We start from the raw sequence: 18,133 nt of genomic DNA, 5'->3' as shown, positions 1-18,133 counted from the left end.
CTCATCCTTGCCCATTTACCTCCTAAGCAAACTCGTTCCATCTAAATATCAGAATTTGACATAATGTACTTAATACAGTGGGTTTTTTAATTTTTAAAATTGCTCATCTGGTAACAGTCTTGGGTATTATTATTCTTTATTACAAATACTGTTTTATGGCATTAAAGCAATATTGAGGACTAAGTGAGTTTTTTGTATTTTGTGGACTGGCTTGAAAACATAACCACCATTTCAAACATCATTTCTAAAGAGAAATGCATTCTACATGCCAAGCACCTAGCTTCAATGCTTCTGAAATACAACCCAACTAAAACTGGATGTGCTTTCCAAAGGCAACATGAGTCTCAAAGTTTAGTGAGACCCAAATGAGGTACAGTTTTCCCTATTGGGATTGGTAGTCTCATTATTACAACAAGTTACACAAATATCCTCTGAATCTGAAGAGGGGACCCCGACTGCCTTACGGAGCCACCACCATGACTATTCTGCCACCTGCAGCTACTTTGAGAAACAATAGCCAAAGTGTCTCACTCACAAACCACCTCACTCACTACCCAGATGCACAATGTCAAAAACTAACCTTGACCAGGGGAAAAGGAAACATACACACAGGTACTTCCAGAAATCAAACACCCATACCTGCTTCATGTTGGTCTTCATGAAATTTATTCAGCTTGATTGGTACATGTTGTTCAAATCTCCGAGTCTGGGGATTCAGGAATGTTAGAGAGCCACATGACCCTTCAGCTCCCCATCTGAGGCAACCAAGGTCTGCCGAAAGCCAGCACAGGACTGGGCTCAATCCTTCCCACTTTAACTTTTGCCTGTTTCAGGTGGAGCAATTGCTGATTTGGGGCTTTTGTTTCAGGATAGGTTCTACTCTGTCAAGTCCATTCACCTGTCTTCTATAGTCTGCGGGGTATAAGCAGATGCTGATGAAGCTTCTGCTCCAAGGCTTGGTGGGCTAAGTCAGAGGGCAGCAGTTTCTTCACATTGTCCCATCCAAAAAGTTTTGAAACATCAACTGTCTGCCGCATCCAGACCAATCTGCAACACCTAATTTGTTCCAGATCCTTCCTGGAATAAAATTTTAGAGCTGAGTGCAACATTGCTCAAATCTCCTAAAGGCAGAAACTAATTATTTCAAACTATCAATTTTCTTATTTTGTTGGGCTTGGGTTTGGAGTTTCCTTTAGACAAGCTATGATCTTTAGATAAGATGAGGTTGAAAATGTAAATCCAATTCAGGAACCCAAGGTTTCATAGAAAAAATAATTTTAATTGGCAAGACTTGGACCTAAACAGCCCAGTGTGAGATGCTGAGGGCCCAGACCTTGGAGAAGACAAACAAGGCACAAGGTACAACCTGTGTTAACAGTATTCCAGGTCTAAGTTCAGGAAATTAGAATCCTGAGGTTAACATGAACAACATTGGACTGGGAAGAACCTACCACCAGAGAAACCAGCCCCATGTGTGAAATCTGTCCTGGGAGTGATGGAGAGCAGGAGGTCGCCGCCAAGGCCCAGGCTCTTGAATAAGACCAGTCCCACAGGAAGCACAAATTACAACCAGAGTGCACAAATGGGAAAAGCAGAAACACAGAGCCAGCTCATTCGTCAAGGATTACAGCCCTGCCTGCAGACTGGTTTTTAAAACCAGCGGGCGTGCAGACAGTGGCTTGGCTTGGCAGATTTGCATAGTTTGGTCTTATCCTTAAGAGTTCTTTCTTCTTTCATAATCACCTCCTTTTACTGGTTCCCATTACTCAGAGTACAGGGACACTTGCTACTGCCTAGAACTGTGGTTCCCTTTTCTGTGTTTCCTTTTCTCTCTCACTCACACATACACACCTGTAAAATCAAGACATGAAAAAGAGGAAAACCCATCTAGAATGTACTTTCTTGTTAACTACTGATTTCTTCTTTTTGGAATCATCTTAAGGGCCTTGAACATTTAGATCTACCCCATTATTTCACAGCAAAAGCTTTATTTGAGACCTGTTATCTGCCTCATTTCATGCTCAGCCTTCTGCTATAAATGCTACTTCTGGAAAAACAAAAAAGGTGTTCCTCATTTCAGAAGCTCTAACCAGGAGAATTGCATCTGGTAGTAACTGACTTTCTCCCCAGTGCTAACGTTTTATTAACAACAACTGCAACCAGCTCCTAAAGCTTGGCCTCTCCATCCTGCCACACGTGGATCTCTCTTACAGGGATGCACATTTTGATTGAGGAAATCCATGCATCTTATCCTCCTCGCAGCATCTGTAGAGCCAATTCGCAACCAGCAAAGAGAGAACATCATCACTGATGCCTGTTTCATTTAACCTTATCTTCTGAGATGGTCTTACAGGTTCCCATGTGTATCTTAAAAAGTAAATGCTGTCTGTCCACAAACTAAGGAAAGTATCAGCATCTTCACAGAGTCTGCTGATTCTTTTAGTCTTGCCTTGTACAATCTTTTCAAGAAGGAAAAAAATGGTTTTTTCCTCTACCCACAAATTCTTAACATTTATGTCTTAAAGAAAATGACACAGTACACTAAACCCCGGGCTTGTCTCCACTTAGAGCTAATGATAGACAAAGAAGTATGTAGGACTAGTTCCCCCATTTCTTGTGTGTTGAGAGTATCTAAGATCCAGACAGATTACACACAAGGAAAAGATGGGATGCATTGCTCTTGTTTGGATCCATTGTGCCCTTCATCTTCTTTCATTCAACCCTTCCCTTCAAATGCTATATTTCTAACTGTATTGCACATTTTGTCTGCACAGCATCCCTTGAATCCATAAATTAAACCTAAACCAAGTAAAGAATATGGTAAAGAGTTATGAAAATAGAAAACTCCTGTTGGGGTCAACTTCTGAGTAACAGCTGGAGAAGGAAGCATGTTTACTGACAATTATATCCTGACTGCAAAAAGAATGTTGCTGGTGTTCTGAAGACAATATAGTTTGGTTTGGTGTTTAGCACCAACTTCTTAGCAGCATTTAACAAGTAGGTCTCTGAACTGAGTGTCTGCTAAACTTGAAGGCTAAGAAGTTAGGCTCTTGCAACTGCTAATGACTGAAGATTAAGCAAAACCATGACCCGTGGGTTCAAGCCAGGGATGAAGGAGGCTCTAGATGTCCATCTGAGAAAATGGACGTCTAATGGTGTTTACATTTTTTGGATAATTTCTTACTTGGTAATTTTTGTTTTGGTTTCTGAAATAATGTCTGGGATGCCATTTGAGAACACTCAAGTTCCAAGCTATTTGTAGACTATTTGACTCTGATGTTTAAAAGCTGGAATTCTATGAGTAAACCTGTGTTATCAAAAGAAAGAACCATATCCCATCAACCCTGCTTCTTAATGGACTTTTTGACTAGTTTGCAGTAAACCTGGGTTCCACCAAGAAACCACTTAGAAATCATCGTGACAGGATACATCTTGATGGGTGCCCTCTGTGCATACCAGCTGCCTCTATGTAAAGCATGCAGGAGTTAGAAATTGTTCTTAATCTTTGGGTCACTGTTTTATTCTACTGTCACTACTGCTACTTCTAATAATGGTCTATATCTTGGGAAAAAGTCACTGCCTAGTTCTTTCCAAAACTTTTTTTTTAACCTCTACTTTGGTCAACAACATTACCATCTAGAATCTAATTATCAGTAGCCTATTAAAAAAAAAAATCTCCAGGGCCAGCATTGCGGTTTATTAATTAAGCCATTGCCTGCAAAGCCAGCATCCCATATGGGTGCCAATTCAGATTCTAATTGCTCTACTTTTGATCCATCTCCCTGCTAATGGCATGGGAAAAGCAGTGGAGGATGGCCCAAGTCCTTGGGCCACTGCACGCATGTGGAGACCTGAATTATGCTTCTGACTTTGGCTTTGGTCTAGCCTAACCCCAGCTGTTGCAGCCATTTGTAGTAGATGAAAGATTCTCCCTCTCTCTTTCTCTCTCTCTCTCTCCTTTCTTCCCCCCATAACTCTGTCTTTTAAATTAATAAAATGAATCTTTACAAAATATAATTAAAAAAATTCCAAGTGAAAATGACAAACATATACAAATAGTACATAGACTGAGATTTCTACCATTAAATTTTTTGTGTGGGCTCAACTTTGCACCTTAAGTGAGAAAGACTTTGCTCTTAGGTGCACCCTCGTTGAGCATCCTTAGCAACGCAGTCGCTTGCCTTCCTTATGGCACAAAGGCCTAATACTGTCCTAGGATGTTCTAGCACATTTGGGAGTGAGCCAACCAAGGATCCTCCTCATTTTCTTTTTACCATCCAAGTACTTTGGCTACTGGTCTTCCACACATTACCCCTGGCTGGTCTAACCTTGAAACATTCAACTCAACAACCTGTTCACCTCCAACTCGTTCTCCTGTCTGCTTCAGAACCTTCTCACTCCTTGTTCCATCAAGCTCCTTCCTTCAAGTGAGGACCTTCCCCAAGACAGGTAACCTACACCACTCCCAAGGCTGCCACTGTATCTTCTTCCTACCCAGGCTGGAGTGGCTCAAACACCCATTTAAAATTCCTTTGCCTGGAAAACGCTGCTGATGTACAACTACTCCAAAGTCCAGCTTCTCCACCCCTCAGCTGGATGGTGTTATTACCCATGGGTGCTGGAACGTATGTTCTCCTTGGACTGCCTATCCACTCTAACATCAGTGTTAGTAGATGAGCTTAAAATAAGAAAATCTTCAAATGCTTGATTCCCTCTCTAAGCTCTTTCTGATGCCCACCATGGAATCTTCTCTCTCATCCTTAATTCCCTCCCAGCACTTTCAGAGGAAGGAGAGTTCTTCTTCCAGCTACAAGTGTGGCTTTCCTACATCAACTGTCCACTGTTTCCTGTATCTCCAGTCTCTTCCTCTCCTCTTCCCTTGGATCCCATAAATAAATTTAAATTTTCTCCATTTTCAAAACCAGCAGGAAGTAAAACAACTCAGAATGGGAGTCCTTTCCCTTCCATGTATAGGATGTCAAGCTGAACTCGCTATTGCTACTGCTTTGTTTTTCACTCTTTTGCTATTATACTTTTTAAAGTTGCATACTTAAAAATGTTAAAATATTTTTAAATATTAAAAATTTCACATATTTAAAATGTTAAATATTCATCATAAAATACAGCAAGCAATATATGAAAACATAAAGAAGAAAACTTAAAATCTCTACTGTGTTACCACCAATTAGTGTTTTCTGTTTATGCACTAATTTATTTTTTCCACTTCCCTAAAATATTGTGTGTTGCTAATAAATAAGGCTATTCTTCCAAAATGTGTAATACCATTATACTAAAAAATAAATTTACAGCACTTCTTAATGTTATATTTCTACTACTGGAATACTTTAATGCCTACTCTTCTAGATTTTTTTTCTGTTTTTATTGTCCAACATAAGAATGACTCCATTTTTAATTAAAAATACAAGTTAAAACATATGCTATTGTATAAGCTGTCTTTTCTTATTAATGTCTTACCTCTTTCTAAATTAAAATGTAGCTTTATAGCATCATTTAAAATTATCTACTGGTATTTTATATAAATATAATTTATTTAACCAGTAAATTATATAATATGCCTATAAAGCTTTAGGTTACTGCTTTTTTCTCTATGATGAGAAGTGTTGATTAGCACATTGGAGTTTTGTTTTGGTGCTTCATCTGGAGAACAAATCATTGTATCTCTGAACCACTGAGAATTATAGAAAATAAGGATATGTTCATAATTCTTCAACTTGGTATTCATTTGTCCAAACCTTTTCATTCTTTCTTTATGCAATTTGATTTCTACCTCTAAAAACAGCCTACTTAGAAAAGAGCATCCATAATGCCTGAGTTTTAAAAAAATTTTATTTGAAGAGCAGAGAAGAGGCAGAAAGAAACAGAGTGCTCTCTCATCCCCTGGTTCACTTTGCAAATGCCTACAACAGTCAGGGCTGGGCCGGGCCTAAGGCAGAAGCCAAGAGCACTGGGTCCAAGTCTCCCATGTGGATGGCAGGGATCCAACCAGCAGAGTCATTATCTGCTGCCTCCCAGGGTACCCTGGAAGAACTCAGGCACAGAGATACAGGGTGCAGGTGTCCCAGGTAGCATCCTCGCCACAATGTCAAATGCATATCCCATCCACAATTTCTCAATAGCCAAATTCAGTGAATGTTCTTGTTCCTCACTCTTCTGTTTTCCTCTACAGGATTTGGCATTCTTGGCCACTCTTTACTTTCGCTACTTTTTTCTTCTGGGACTTCAAGAAAACCACCCTTTTCTGGATTTCCTCTCATATCTGATTCCCCCATCTGAGTTTTACTGGCTGGATCATCGTCTTCCTCTGCCTATGTGTTGATATTTCCAGGGAGGTTGGCTATGACTTTCTGCTGCTTATTTCATCTGTTCTCCTTGGCCAGCTCAGAACAGTGAGCAGTTGTTGTTCAGCCAAAAAGGTACTGATGGGCCTGAGCCATCCTATGGAGCAGTTTACAGAGGTTCTCTATCCAATAGCCTTTGCCACGTCCTTCGAACATATCAAATGATACACCATAGATAGCAATGGAACAGCTTTTATTTTATCACATAGAGATGAAACACTACTATTGCTACCATGACTATTCAGGGTTATTATACAACAGCACTTAATGCTCAGGGTGGGAATAATGAGTTGGAGAGCATAAAATCAGAATTTTATATTCAGTTGGTTCAAAATAAAGAATGTGAAAACAGTATTAGGTGTGACTTGAAGAACTCTCAAAGTATTTACTCAAGCATCAGTGGTACCCAGCATGGAGCACAAGATAAAATCAACAGTTCTAGAATGTTTGCAAAACAAACTTGGGCCTGAACTCAAGCTCCAGTACAGCAGATTATGCAAGCAATATGCCATGGAGACGTGTTTTCCACTCGGTCGGGGTTGTCTCCCAAGCATGGGAGTATGGGGCTCAGGCATGCAGACACTGGGTTCTTGACCACATGGAGCTGCTTCCCCCTGGCTGGCCCCTCCTTTTTCTGCCAGCCCAGGCTCCATGTCCTCTCACAGTCCTAACCAGCTCCACAAACACAGAGAGGAAAGGAACAAGAGAAAGGTAAACTCATACCTGAACAAAGTGGCTCTACACTTTCTTGTGCATATGGGGAAATGACTCTTCTTTAAAACCTTGTCTTTTTAAGATAAACTTCCTAGGAATTCATGAATTCCAGGGTCAGGAAGTTGGTAAGGTGTGTCCCTTGTCAGGGCAGTTTACTGCACCACCGTTACATCACAACCTGTGTGAAATTCCCAAGGAATCCAAAGAGGGTTAGATTCAGTTGGGAAATACTACCTAGAGGGCAAGGTTAGTGAAAAGTGAACCATTATTTGAACTTGGCATGTGACTACCATCTTCTGTTTGCAGCCGGCTGCACCCCCAGAGGACACCCCTGAGCTCAGCGCCTTTTTGCGAAACTCCACCATTCCTCATCTTATCAGGAAGAGGGATGTGCCGGTGGCCCAGATCCACAGACAGAGCCCATCCAAAATCCTGGTGAGTTGCCCCTGTATGCACAGAGCCAAAGGGGAGGATTGGGTTAGACAGACTGCCCAGTATACAGATGGTTTTTACTTCTGGTACTGTTTTCGATCTCTCTAGGCCTTTCTCAACAGCACACTTGTTGATACAGGAGGGTCGCTTTCCCATGAGGACTGAGGAGTACTGACAATAGAGTGCTCTAAACCTGCCTTGGAGGCTGCTTACAGAAATAATGATGCAAACATCACATGTGTCCTTTTGTTCTTTTCATAACAGGTTCAATTGATGGCCCAAACACAGACACTGGGCTGCTGATAGTTTGCAACAAACTGGACAAGCACTTTCCCTCTATTGGCCCATGAATTGATGCACCTGTGTCTGAATCTTGGCAGTCCTATGTTTGTCAAGACAGGCAAAAGTGCTGTGTTCAGGTCACCTGGGCCAAATTCCCTGGACAGTCAGATAATTGGGATCCATAGTAATTCTAGAAGACTGAGCTTAATCTGATCTTTGCAAAGATGAAGGTGGCATTCATGGGTCAGTGTTTTGATACAGTTCTCCCATTTATGCCAATGCCATTTCTAAAGCATTGTCATCTCCCATAAATATCTATTCCCTTCTCTATGACACAAAGACATAAAGTGAGTGTCACGGTTTAGTTCATCTGTGTTCCACGGACCAGGTCCATAAGCAATTAGGAAATTACAACCACACTCCCTAGAGGTCACCTCCAAAGTCAAGAACTTCTTCCACACCAGATGAAACAATACTCAGAAACTTGGGGTAGGGACAGATCAACTGAGAATCCCCAGTGTCTGGGATAGGAGCAGCAGCCAAGCAGGTACTTCTTGCCTCAAAGTGACAACTCAAAAACTCAATCTGGGATGCTTTAGCTTGTGTTGATGCTGAATCCACAACCACAGTGCTAAGCCAATAGGCAAACAAAAGGGAGAGATCTTGGGTAAATGAGCCAGTAAAGAAGGGAAGGCCAGGATACAGCCGGGAGAACACCCTTAGCCAAGGAGGGCACACTGTTATTTTTATAGGCAATAGTGACTGTCACCCATGGATTGGGAGCCACTGGACACTCAAATCCATGCGGCTGGCTCACTCCATGCACATTCATCCCAGCAAGTTGGGATCATTTCTAGGCTTGCCCAGGTGGCACAGTGCTCTGGCTTCTGGAACACTAGGTTCACTTGCCCATCATATTGAAAGCATAGGAGAACCAGTAATATGTTTGCTTTGCTGAGCACTTTTTCTCCAGGGTGCAGCTCAGCTCTTGTTTCACTTTTGGAGTGGATGATGCAGTGATGATCTCCTCAAGATGATTTCTAATAAGTCCCTAAACTCACCTCCAGGCTACCTGTGATATATCGGTTAACATGTTCTTAATCTTCCTCCCTGGCTCTTAGGTTCTTAACCCTAAATCCATTAAGCAAATGACATATTGCAAGCAATTTGAAAAATAGTGTTCAGACTGACTAAATTCATTAGCCACTCCACCCCCTACTAATGTAAACGAAAATGATTGTTACAATCATATACGAATAATATTTGAAGAATATAATTATGCTATCCAGTTAAGAAGCAGAAATAATTTGAGATGGTTGGAGGAACAAATCCATGCTGGAGAAATCAAACCCTTGATTTTAGCATTTCTGTCACCAAAAGAAGTAATAAAAAGCTTAATTTCTAAAGTAGGAAAGTTTAGAGAAAGCATTTATAGAACATAAAACATATAATGATGGTAGGAATGAATGTTAACAATTATTTTCCCCCTAGACTAAAGCAGTGGACTCAATGGGTATAAACAACATTCCACTCTAAGTGAAATGAAATGGTGACTGTATGTGTGTGTGCGTGTATTTGTTTGTTGAGGGAGGCAGAGCCAGGGAAGTTCCAATAAAAGATTTCAGCCAAGGAAAGACAGACAAAAAGGGTGAATCTAAGCACTCAATGGGTAATGCATATCAACAACATTTCACTCTAATTAATGGAATGGGGTGTGGGGATGTGCGTGTGTGTGCGTGTGCATGTGCGTGTGTGTATTGTGTTTTGGGAAAGTTTCAATAAAAGAAAAGATTAAGCTCAGAAAAGACAGATGAAAGGTGTGAATACAAACAGTTCCGGAGCAGCTAAGGAGGCAACAGGAGAGAGCAGTACTTCATCCTACTGTGTAATCCATAGGCTTGGCATACATGATTCCAAGATCCAGATGAGTGCCCTCCGGCTAAAGGACCTCCCTTTCCCTTCACCTAGGGGTCCTAGTCTGAGTCATCAGATAATATTGAGAAGGCATGTGGGTTTTGAGGAAGACAGACAAGGAAGTAAGTTGGAGAACTAGGGAGAAGTTCTAAATTGGCTTCCTTTCTAGTTTTGTGCTTCTGTATTTTTCCTTGATTAAATTTACGTTAAAATGGAGGTTGGAGGCTGGGGGACTGAGCAGATATTGAGCCAGTAGTTGAGACATTCCTTAATTCCTCAATTCCCATGTCCTTTGTCAGAGTACCTGAATTTGATTCTCCATGATGGCTCTTGATTGAACTCCCTGCATATTAATACAGAACTTGGAGGCAGTAGGTGATTGCTCACGTAACTGGGTCCCTGCTGCCCACATGGGAGACCTGGATTGAGCTCCCAGCTCAGGCCATGACAGGCATGTGGGGAGAGAACTAGTGAATGGGAGCTTCCTGTTTCTCTCTGTGTGTCTCTCAGATATAGCATGATAAAAATGTTTGTAAAACTCTGATACTATTAAATATGTAAACTCTTGGAGGTTGAACAATATGCTATTAAATGAACAATAGGTCAGAGAAGAAATTAAAGATAAGATCAAAAAATTTATGGAAACCAACAAAAACTCAAATACAACATTCCGAAACTTGTGGGACAACACCAAAGCAGTGCTACATGGTAAGCTAATTGCAATTGGTACTTATGTCAAGGCCCAAGAAAGACACCAAATACAGGAATTAAACACACACACCTCTGGGAATTGGAAAAACAGCAGCAAAATGACCCCACAAACAAAAGGAAACAAAAAATCATCACAACAAGGAAGGAGATAATAGAAATCAAATAGAAATAAAAAAAACTATACACAAAATCAACGAATGAAAAAGCTGTTTTTTTGAGAATATAAACAAAATAGACACCCCACTGGCCCAGCTGACAAAGAAAAAGCAAGAGAAAGTGAGAATTAGTAGCATCAAGGATGAAAAAGGCAACATAACAACAGACACTGCAACCATTAAGAAAATAATTAGAAATTACTACAAACAACTGTACTCCAACAGATCAGAAGACCACCAGGAAATGGAAAGATTCCTAGACTCCCACCACTTACCAAAACTTAGCTGAGAGGCAACAAAAGACCTGAACAAACCCAACGTTTCAGTTCAGGAAGACCAGTGATTTCTGCAGATCAGTGGTGGCAGCGGTGTGCATGTAATCAATGCTCCAGAATTTACTCCTAAACTGGTTCTAAACATAGAAAGTTTATCTTAAACTCTCTTTGAAAAATACTCTATAATCATCTGGAAATATTTCAAACATGGGAATAGAAAAGTACAGTCAAATCTTAATTAATTAAATTTAAAACAAGTTAGGAGTCTTATAACAAGTACAGAAAAAACTATGGCTATTGGCAGATTATGATTCAAGTAAATTTTAAGACACTAAAATGTATTCAAATCATATATGAGTATTAATTTACTTTTAATTAATAACACTGCACATTGTTTTTTTTTTAAGATTTATTTATTTCTATTACAAAGTCAGATATACAGAGAGGAGGAGAGATAGAGAGGAAGATCTTCTGTCCGATGATTCACTCCCCAAGTTAGCGCAACGGCCAGTGCTGTGCCGATCTGGAGCCAGGAGCCAGGAACTTCCTCCAGGTCTCTCACATGGGTGCAGGATCCCAAAGCATTGGGCCATCCTCGACTGCTTTCCCAGGCCACAAGCAGGGAGCTGGATGGGAAGTGGAACTGCCAGGATTAGATCTGGCGCCCATATGGGATCCTGGTGCATTCAAGGTGAAGACCTTAACCATTATGCTATCGTACCGGGCCTGTTCTTCAATTTCTGCTTCTGTGTGTATCTCATGAGTACTCTGAGGTAGTGGAGATCCATGATTAAGATTCTGTTGAAGTTATTGTGCTTGGATTTTCAGATAATTCTTTTTACTTCCTTTGTTACTTATTAAGCATTTTTGATGTAAGATTATTTTTCACCTCTGATTATCACAGAAATTCATTTGCCTGCAAATGATTGCCAAGGCAAGCCTTGACTTCCAAATAGGACTTTTCCTTAGATTTTATTCTCTCTGTCTTACTGGCTAAAAATGCAAATCAGAATGCCTCTCCATGTCCTCGAGTCAAAACAGCTATGGAAAGAGAGTGATTATGCAGAGTTTATTCTAAAATCAAAAGCTAAATAAGACCTCCTACTGCTTTTGTTTAGTTAAAAACAACTTACTGAAGCACATTTCTGATTAGGAATTTGAAGTGCCAAAAGCCAGCATCCCCTTGCAATCATAATTTCCAATTTGCATTGGAAAAAGTTATATCTGTAACACTGAATAATTTCCCCACCCAACCCACCCCCCTCAAGAATGCCCTTGTTCTTCTCTTCCCAGTGCCTTGCTCCTTTGCCACTGCCACCTCGACCTCCTCCCTAAGCTTTCCTCTCTGCCCATTACCCACTTGATTTGCAGCAAACTTCTCTTCAGTATTTGACACCATTGGCCACTTCCTCAGACTGTCACTTCCTGTGGCTTCCCCAGATAACATTGCCTCCTCTTTCTTTCTTTGGCCAGTCTCTTCTATTTTTATTGCCATCCTCTTCTGCCCACCTGTAAGTGCTTCGGCACCTCCAGATTCCATCTCCACCCTCCTCTTCCCTTCCATTGACTTGGTGCGTTTCAAGGAAATCTCTTGCATGACCCTATCCCCAATCATTGGAACGTGCTTCCTGCCTTCATAGCCCACCCTTACTGCACTCAAGACTTGAAAGGGTCCTCTGCTTGTCTGATAGCCGCCCTAGTTGTTCAACTCCTGTTCCGGCCAGCAGAGCCAGTAACGTGGACACGGTGAAGGTCTGGGGATGAAGCAGCAACCCAGAGACCAGTGATGGTGGTAGTCTCTCTCTCCCAAGCCTCTCTCCCAAGGCCTGCCTTTATTGCCTCCTCTCTTGACCTTTCACCTACTTCTTGTTTACTCTTTCCCCCCCACACCCTCATTAAGCAGAATATTGGATACAGCTGAGTTCCATTAGACCTGGTGCTTATAGCCCCAAGCCCATTCCCTGTAGTGCTCAGCTTACCTAGTGTTAACCAACTCCTTAGCCCACAACAAACTCCTTGCTTCATTACTCCTAGCCCAAATGTATCTTGTCTAGAACCCCAAATCTCAGCACTACCAGCGTTGTCCACCTGGTTTCACCCCATAGAACTCCCATTTCTCTCCCCTTCCTTCTTTTGTCCTAACTTCTATTAAGCACCACCTGTTCTCTCTAACTCTAAAATTCATTATCCTGTCTCCATTCACACTGTCTCAGTTCAGGGTCTTGGCATTCCCTTCTAGAGCTCTTGGCCCTGATCACCTTTCTGCTTGTCACTCTCCTCTATCCACTCCTTCAGACACACCATCTGTCTCTCTAAAATATTTACCTGATCAGACTCCTGGATCTGGAAAATTTCCAGGCCCCCACTGACTTCTGAATACAAACCTAGGTCTCCTTAACACAACTCTAAGAAAATAATCATTTCCCTCCTTTCTGTCACTACATTTTTTCCTTTAATTTTTACAATAACATACTTTCAATTTACTTTAATCACAGGCTTCTCAGTACCCAAATCTAGTTATGTAGAACAGCCCAGGCACCTGTGTTGGAAATGTCCTTTAAGTAGAAATATAGTCTCACTAAAATTGATTAGATATATATCACAACTCTTTTTTAAAAAGAGAATTCCAGAGTTCTAGAAAAACGCTATGATGGTAGTATGTTCTTCAGGTTATTCTGTAGTTTAACAAATTCACTAAAGTGAAGTTTTGCCTACTTCACATGATATCTGTTGCAGGGTGCGAGCAAGATCACACCAGACATGTCTAAGGTTTATTAGGGAGTCTTTATTAATCAAGCTTGAAGACAACAGAGCACAATAGCAAATTACAAGTCCATACAGCAATCCACCTAATCATAATCCAACCAATCATAATCCCAAAAGAAACAAATGGTCATCATCCTTAAGTGCATCCATTAAGCTGAAAACCTATGTCCCAGCTTCCCCAACAATATATGTTATCCTAAGAGACATGCAACAAATAACCTGGACACACTCACAAAGAATCTGGAAACACTTACAAAGCTGCAGACATTCACCTTTCCCTGGCTTCTCTGCTCACATTCTACTACTGCTAGGCCTCACCCCTCCTGGAACTCCTGACAGCACACAGACCAGGAACAACATTATTATAACCATTGTCCCATCTAAGCAGCACACAGGGACCATGCTCAGGGGATTACCTTTCCTGGGTCAGCCAAGAGTCGAGGTGCCAGAGTAATGGAAGCACCTGGCCAGAAAGAGAGAGAGTCCCTGCTTCAGGGGCCTTTTTAAAGGGGCTTGTGAGGGGAGTGGTTACACAACAATGCAATACCATCCCCTCTCAGTTGATAGGTGAGTCACAGGTGGGCAGGAGCGAATACCTAAGTGTTGTGGGCTAAAGAGTTGATTAGTGCTCGTTAGGATGGACAGGAACAGGAACTGGGCTTGTAGCTAAAAACACCTAGACTAATTGGACTTTCAATATCCTGGCTCATCTAGGATGTGGGGGAAGTGGTTGAGGATGCAATTACCATTGCATTGCTGCTAGGACCCACCTTCAGGACAGAGGTTGGGGGACACAGCCAAATTTCATTTGTCCACTGTCAATGGGTGCTGGCTATCACTGGCTGCACCCCATAACAATATCCAGTACATTGATTTTCATTGAGCATGTGTATCCAGTGTCCAATAATGGAGACATGAAAAATGAACAGGCACTGCCCACAAGATAAATTCAAATCAGTGAAGGAATACAATTGGCAAGTGTTTTGTGTATGGCACACAAAAAAATGGTTTGTAAGGTGTCATTTCTTTCCAAAATGCGATCCAACTGACAAACACAGGATATTGGCAGAGTGAGCATTTTCTAGGAACATTTCTGGGAATGTGTTAAAGGTTATCCATTATAAACTGGACAACCCTACACGCAAGTTTAAAAACCTTACAGTGGAATGCACAGAAGGACATGTTTTGCAATAAGGAAATACTTTGAACATAGTGAAGAAAGTTATGGAGAAATGTGTTTCAACAGATGAATATTATTGAGTTTTTAAGATATAGCAACAGATCAGTAATGCTGGGACTAAGGAGCCTTCCTTCACAACCCTTTCCATACTTCTGTATTTGTTATCATGAATGTCTTCAAGAATCTTCCAGAGTTCTGAGAAAGTGAAGCAGAACCTTTCATTTACTGGTGTGGGAAGGTGATTTCAGTGTTCTTAGGAAAGAGCTTACACCGTAGGTACTGTTCCATGTTATACTTTGTATTCCATTTTATATTGCATTGCCCCTAATGTTGATTTTTCATTGCTACTATGTTTTTTTTTCTTGATTATTTCGGTGTATTTGTGTCACTGTAATTTGTTAATATGGCAAGGCTTCCCGGAGAAATAAATTGACTTCAGAGGTGTTTGTCTACCACAGCCTAAAGTCATTGATGTTCTGCTGCCACTGCTGTTGTTTTTTTGCAGAACTGTACCAATATTGAGTGTTTGCAAATCTCCTGTACAGTGGGACGCCTGGAAGGAGGAGAAAGCGCAGTCCTGAAGGTCAGATCACGACTGTGGGCTCCGACATTCCTCCAGGTAAGAGAGGTACATGGAAATGCCCATGTATCATTATCTTACCTCTTCTTATTTTTAAGAAGTTACATAATATAATTAAAGACTTTTACACTTTTGGAAATTTACATTAAAAAAAAAAAAACCTTAAGCAGTGGTATGAGTGTTTTGTTTGACCCAGTGATGAAGAAACAGGTGCAGAGGCCTGTGCCTCAGAGCCAAATGCCTGTGTTCAATGCCTGGCTCCGGCTTCTGACTTCAGCCTCCTGCTAGTGCAACCCCTGCAGACAGCAATGAAGGTTGCAGTACTTTGGTTCCTGCCAAGCACATGTGAGAGAGAGACCCTGGTTGGAGCTCATGGCTCTTGCCCCAGCTGAGAGCCCTTGGAGACATCTGGGAAATGCATTAACAGATAAGAACTCTTTCACTATCTCTTTTTTCTTTGTATCTGGAATAAATCCTGTTTTTTTAATTTTATTTTTAAAATTTTAAATATTTTAAAGGAAATTTCTGTGGGGGAGTTGAGCCAAGATTAGCCAATCATCTTTCCCAGAAGATGAAGGCAATTTAGATATCCTAAATCCCCAAGATCTTAAGATAGTAACATAACAGCTACTATCAATTTTTAGGAATGGAGTAGTTCCTCAGTTAACTAATAGTGAGAACACAATTCAAGCCATGTGTTCGGAAAAGTAGAAATAGTCATTAGTCAGGAAGAGAAATGGGAACTTATTATAGAAATTTCCACTTGTCTGATGCTGCCAGGGCTCCAGTGACTACTGCCTCTCAGTACGTGTGGCTCATAGATTGCTATGTGCTTTGCCTCATCTGTCCTGGGGCATCCAAGCCTATTGTGGAAAATTCCATCATGACTGTGTGCACTTTAATGGTTGAAAATCTCTTATAATACGAACAACCAAGTTGCATCTTCAAAGAGTATTTCTTCAAACAATACCACTGTTTCATGACCTTATTGTTTGTGGAAGATTTTTCTTTGTTTTATAAAAAAGATCAATTTAAGCTCTACTATGCCTGTACATATTTCAGCTAATAGAAGAAATCATTTGCTTCATTGCATCTAAAGGCAAATGGTGAAATATATAAATTTGCATCTCTAGACATTCATATTTTGTTGATTAAAAAAATCTAAAATTTCACAAATCTTATTAAATTGTGTTTCTAACACAAGCAGAAGGAAAATGGAAATAACTTCTAAGAGCTTGCTCTGGAAATTTTGGTTTGCCCTGAAGCAACTTTTTTTCTATTTTTATAAACTTCATTTTATTATTATTTTATGATACAGTTCCATAGGTTCTGGAATTTCCCTTATCCTCTCCCCAAATCCCTCCCACAAACATTGATTTCTCCTATACTATTACATAGTACAGTCCTTCATGGACACTCATAAGTCCATCATTCTGTAAGTGTATCCTGACATTGTGGGTACAGACAATAGCAGAGATCCAGTAGCCTGTTGTCAAGATATATTTCATAGTTTCATTGAAAGTCCATCTTAGATTTAGAAGTAGAGATGCATACTGCATTGCATCCTCACATCTGGATATAATAGTCTCCATTACACAGTTTCTATACATCCATTTAAATGAAAAGCCACAAAACAAAATCAACAATGAGAAGAAAAAATAGAAATTTACAATATCATGAAGTTAAATAACATGAATAAGTGATGTGTCACTGAAGAAATTAAAAAGAATATAAAGAACCTTCTTGAAAAAAATATTGCTACTGTATGACCTATGAGTCAGTGAAGAATTTAATGTGAGAAAAAAACTGTTTTGAAGAAATGAAAGCAAAAACAGAAACATCTAAATCCATGAGATAGAGTTTCCGCTGGTCTTTGTTGGTGAGATGTGTCTTCTGTAGGTGATAGAATGGTTTTGCTTTTTGATGCAGTCCATTAATCCATAAGGTTTGATTGATGAGTTTAAAACATTTATATTCATGGTTAATATGAATAGGTAGTAATTCAGTCCTGTCACTTTAGCAATAGATTGTTCATTTTTTAATTTACTCTTCTGTTGTTATTTAACTGGGATATTCTCCACATTTCTCTTTGGCTTTAGTAGGTACTATTCCTTTTCTCTGTCAAGAGAATATCTTTAAGTATCATTTATAGAGCAGGTCTAGAAGAGGCATATTCTTTGAGCTTTTCTTTACTGTAACAGAATTCTCTTTCATTTTCAAAGACAAAGGAAAGCTTTGCTGGGTGAGTTATTCTGTGCTGACAATTTCACTCCCTACCCCCTTTTTGTAAAAGAAAGATTTATTTATTTTTGTTAGAAAGGCAGAGAGAGAAGGAGAGAAAGATCTTCAATCCTCTGGTTCATTCCCCAAGTAGCTGTAACAGCCAGAGCTGAGCCAATCCAAAGCCAAGAGCAAGGAGCTTCTTCTGGGTTTCCCACATGGGTGCAGAGTCCTAAGGCTTTGGGTCATCTCCTGCTTTCCCAGGCCACAAGCAGGGAACTGGATAGGAAGTGGAGCAGCTGGGATTAGAACCAGTACCCATATGGGATCCCAGCACATGCAAGGCGAGGACATGCAACTAGATTACACGCACCGGACCCAATTTTTCCCTTTAAAATCTACAATTTGTCACTCCATGCTCTTCTGGCCTGTGGAGTTTCCTATGTGAGGTCAGCAATGAGTTTGATTAAGATTCCTCTGTATGGGGCCTGGCGGCGTGGCCTAGCGGCGTGGCCTAGCGGCTGAAGTCCTCACCTTGAAAGCCC

At 40.6% G+C, this 18,133-nt stretch overlaps 1 protein-coding gene and 1 long non-coding RNA gene across 2 annotated transcripts in view; one reads left to right on the top strand and one right to left on the bottom strand.

The window, feature by feature from the left end:
* The window catches only part of LOC131481250 (uncharacterized), a 201,033-nt gene that overhangs the window by 33,360 nt on the left and 149,540 nt on the right, over positions 1-18,133 (bottom strand). The gene's annotated exons all lie outside the window — the stretch shown is intronic.
* Positions 1-18,133, top strand: part of ITGA8 (integrin subunit alpha 8) — a 170,343-nt gene that overhangs the window by 129,981 nt on the left and 22,229 nt on the right. The window contains exons 26-27 of the mRNA XM_058669292.1: positions 7,380-7,508; positions 15,294-15,407. Coding sequence (XP_058525275.1) covers positions 7,380-7,508; positions 15,294-15,407 — 243 coding nt within the window. The remainder of the gene's footprint in view (positions 1-7,379; positions 7,509-15,293; positions 15,408-18,133) is intronic.

Source organism: Ochotona princeps, chromosome 10 (assembly GCF_030435755.1).
Source record: "Ochotona princeps isolate mOchPri1 chromosome 10, mOchPri1.hap1, whole genome shotgun sequence".
In the NCBI taxonomy this organism is placed as follows: domain Eukaryota; kingdom Metazoa; phylum Chordata; class Mammalia; order Lagomorpha; family Ochotonidae; genus Ochotona; species Ochotona princeps.
The sequence above is the reverse complement of the archived record's forward strand: the minus strand, read 5'-3'. Positions and strand labels throughout refer to the sequence as shown.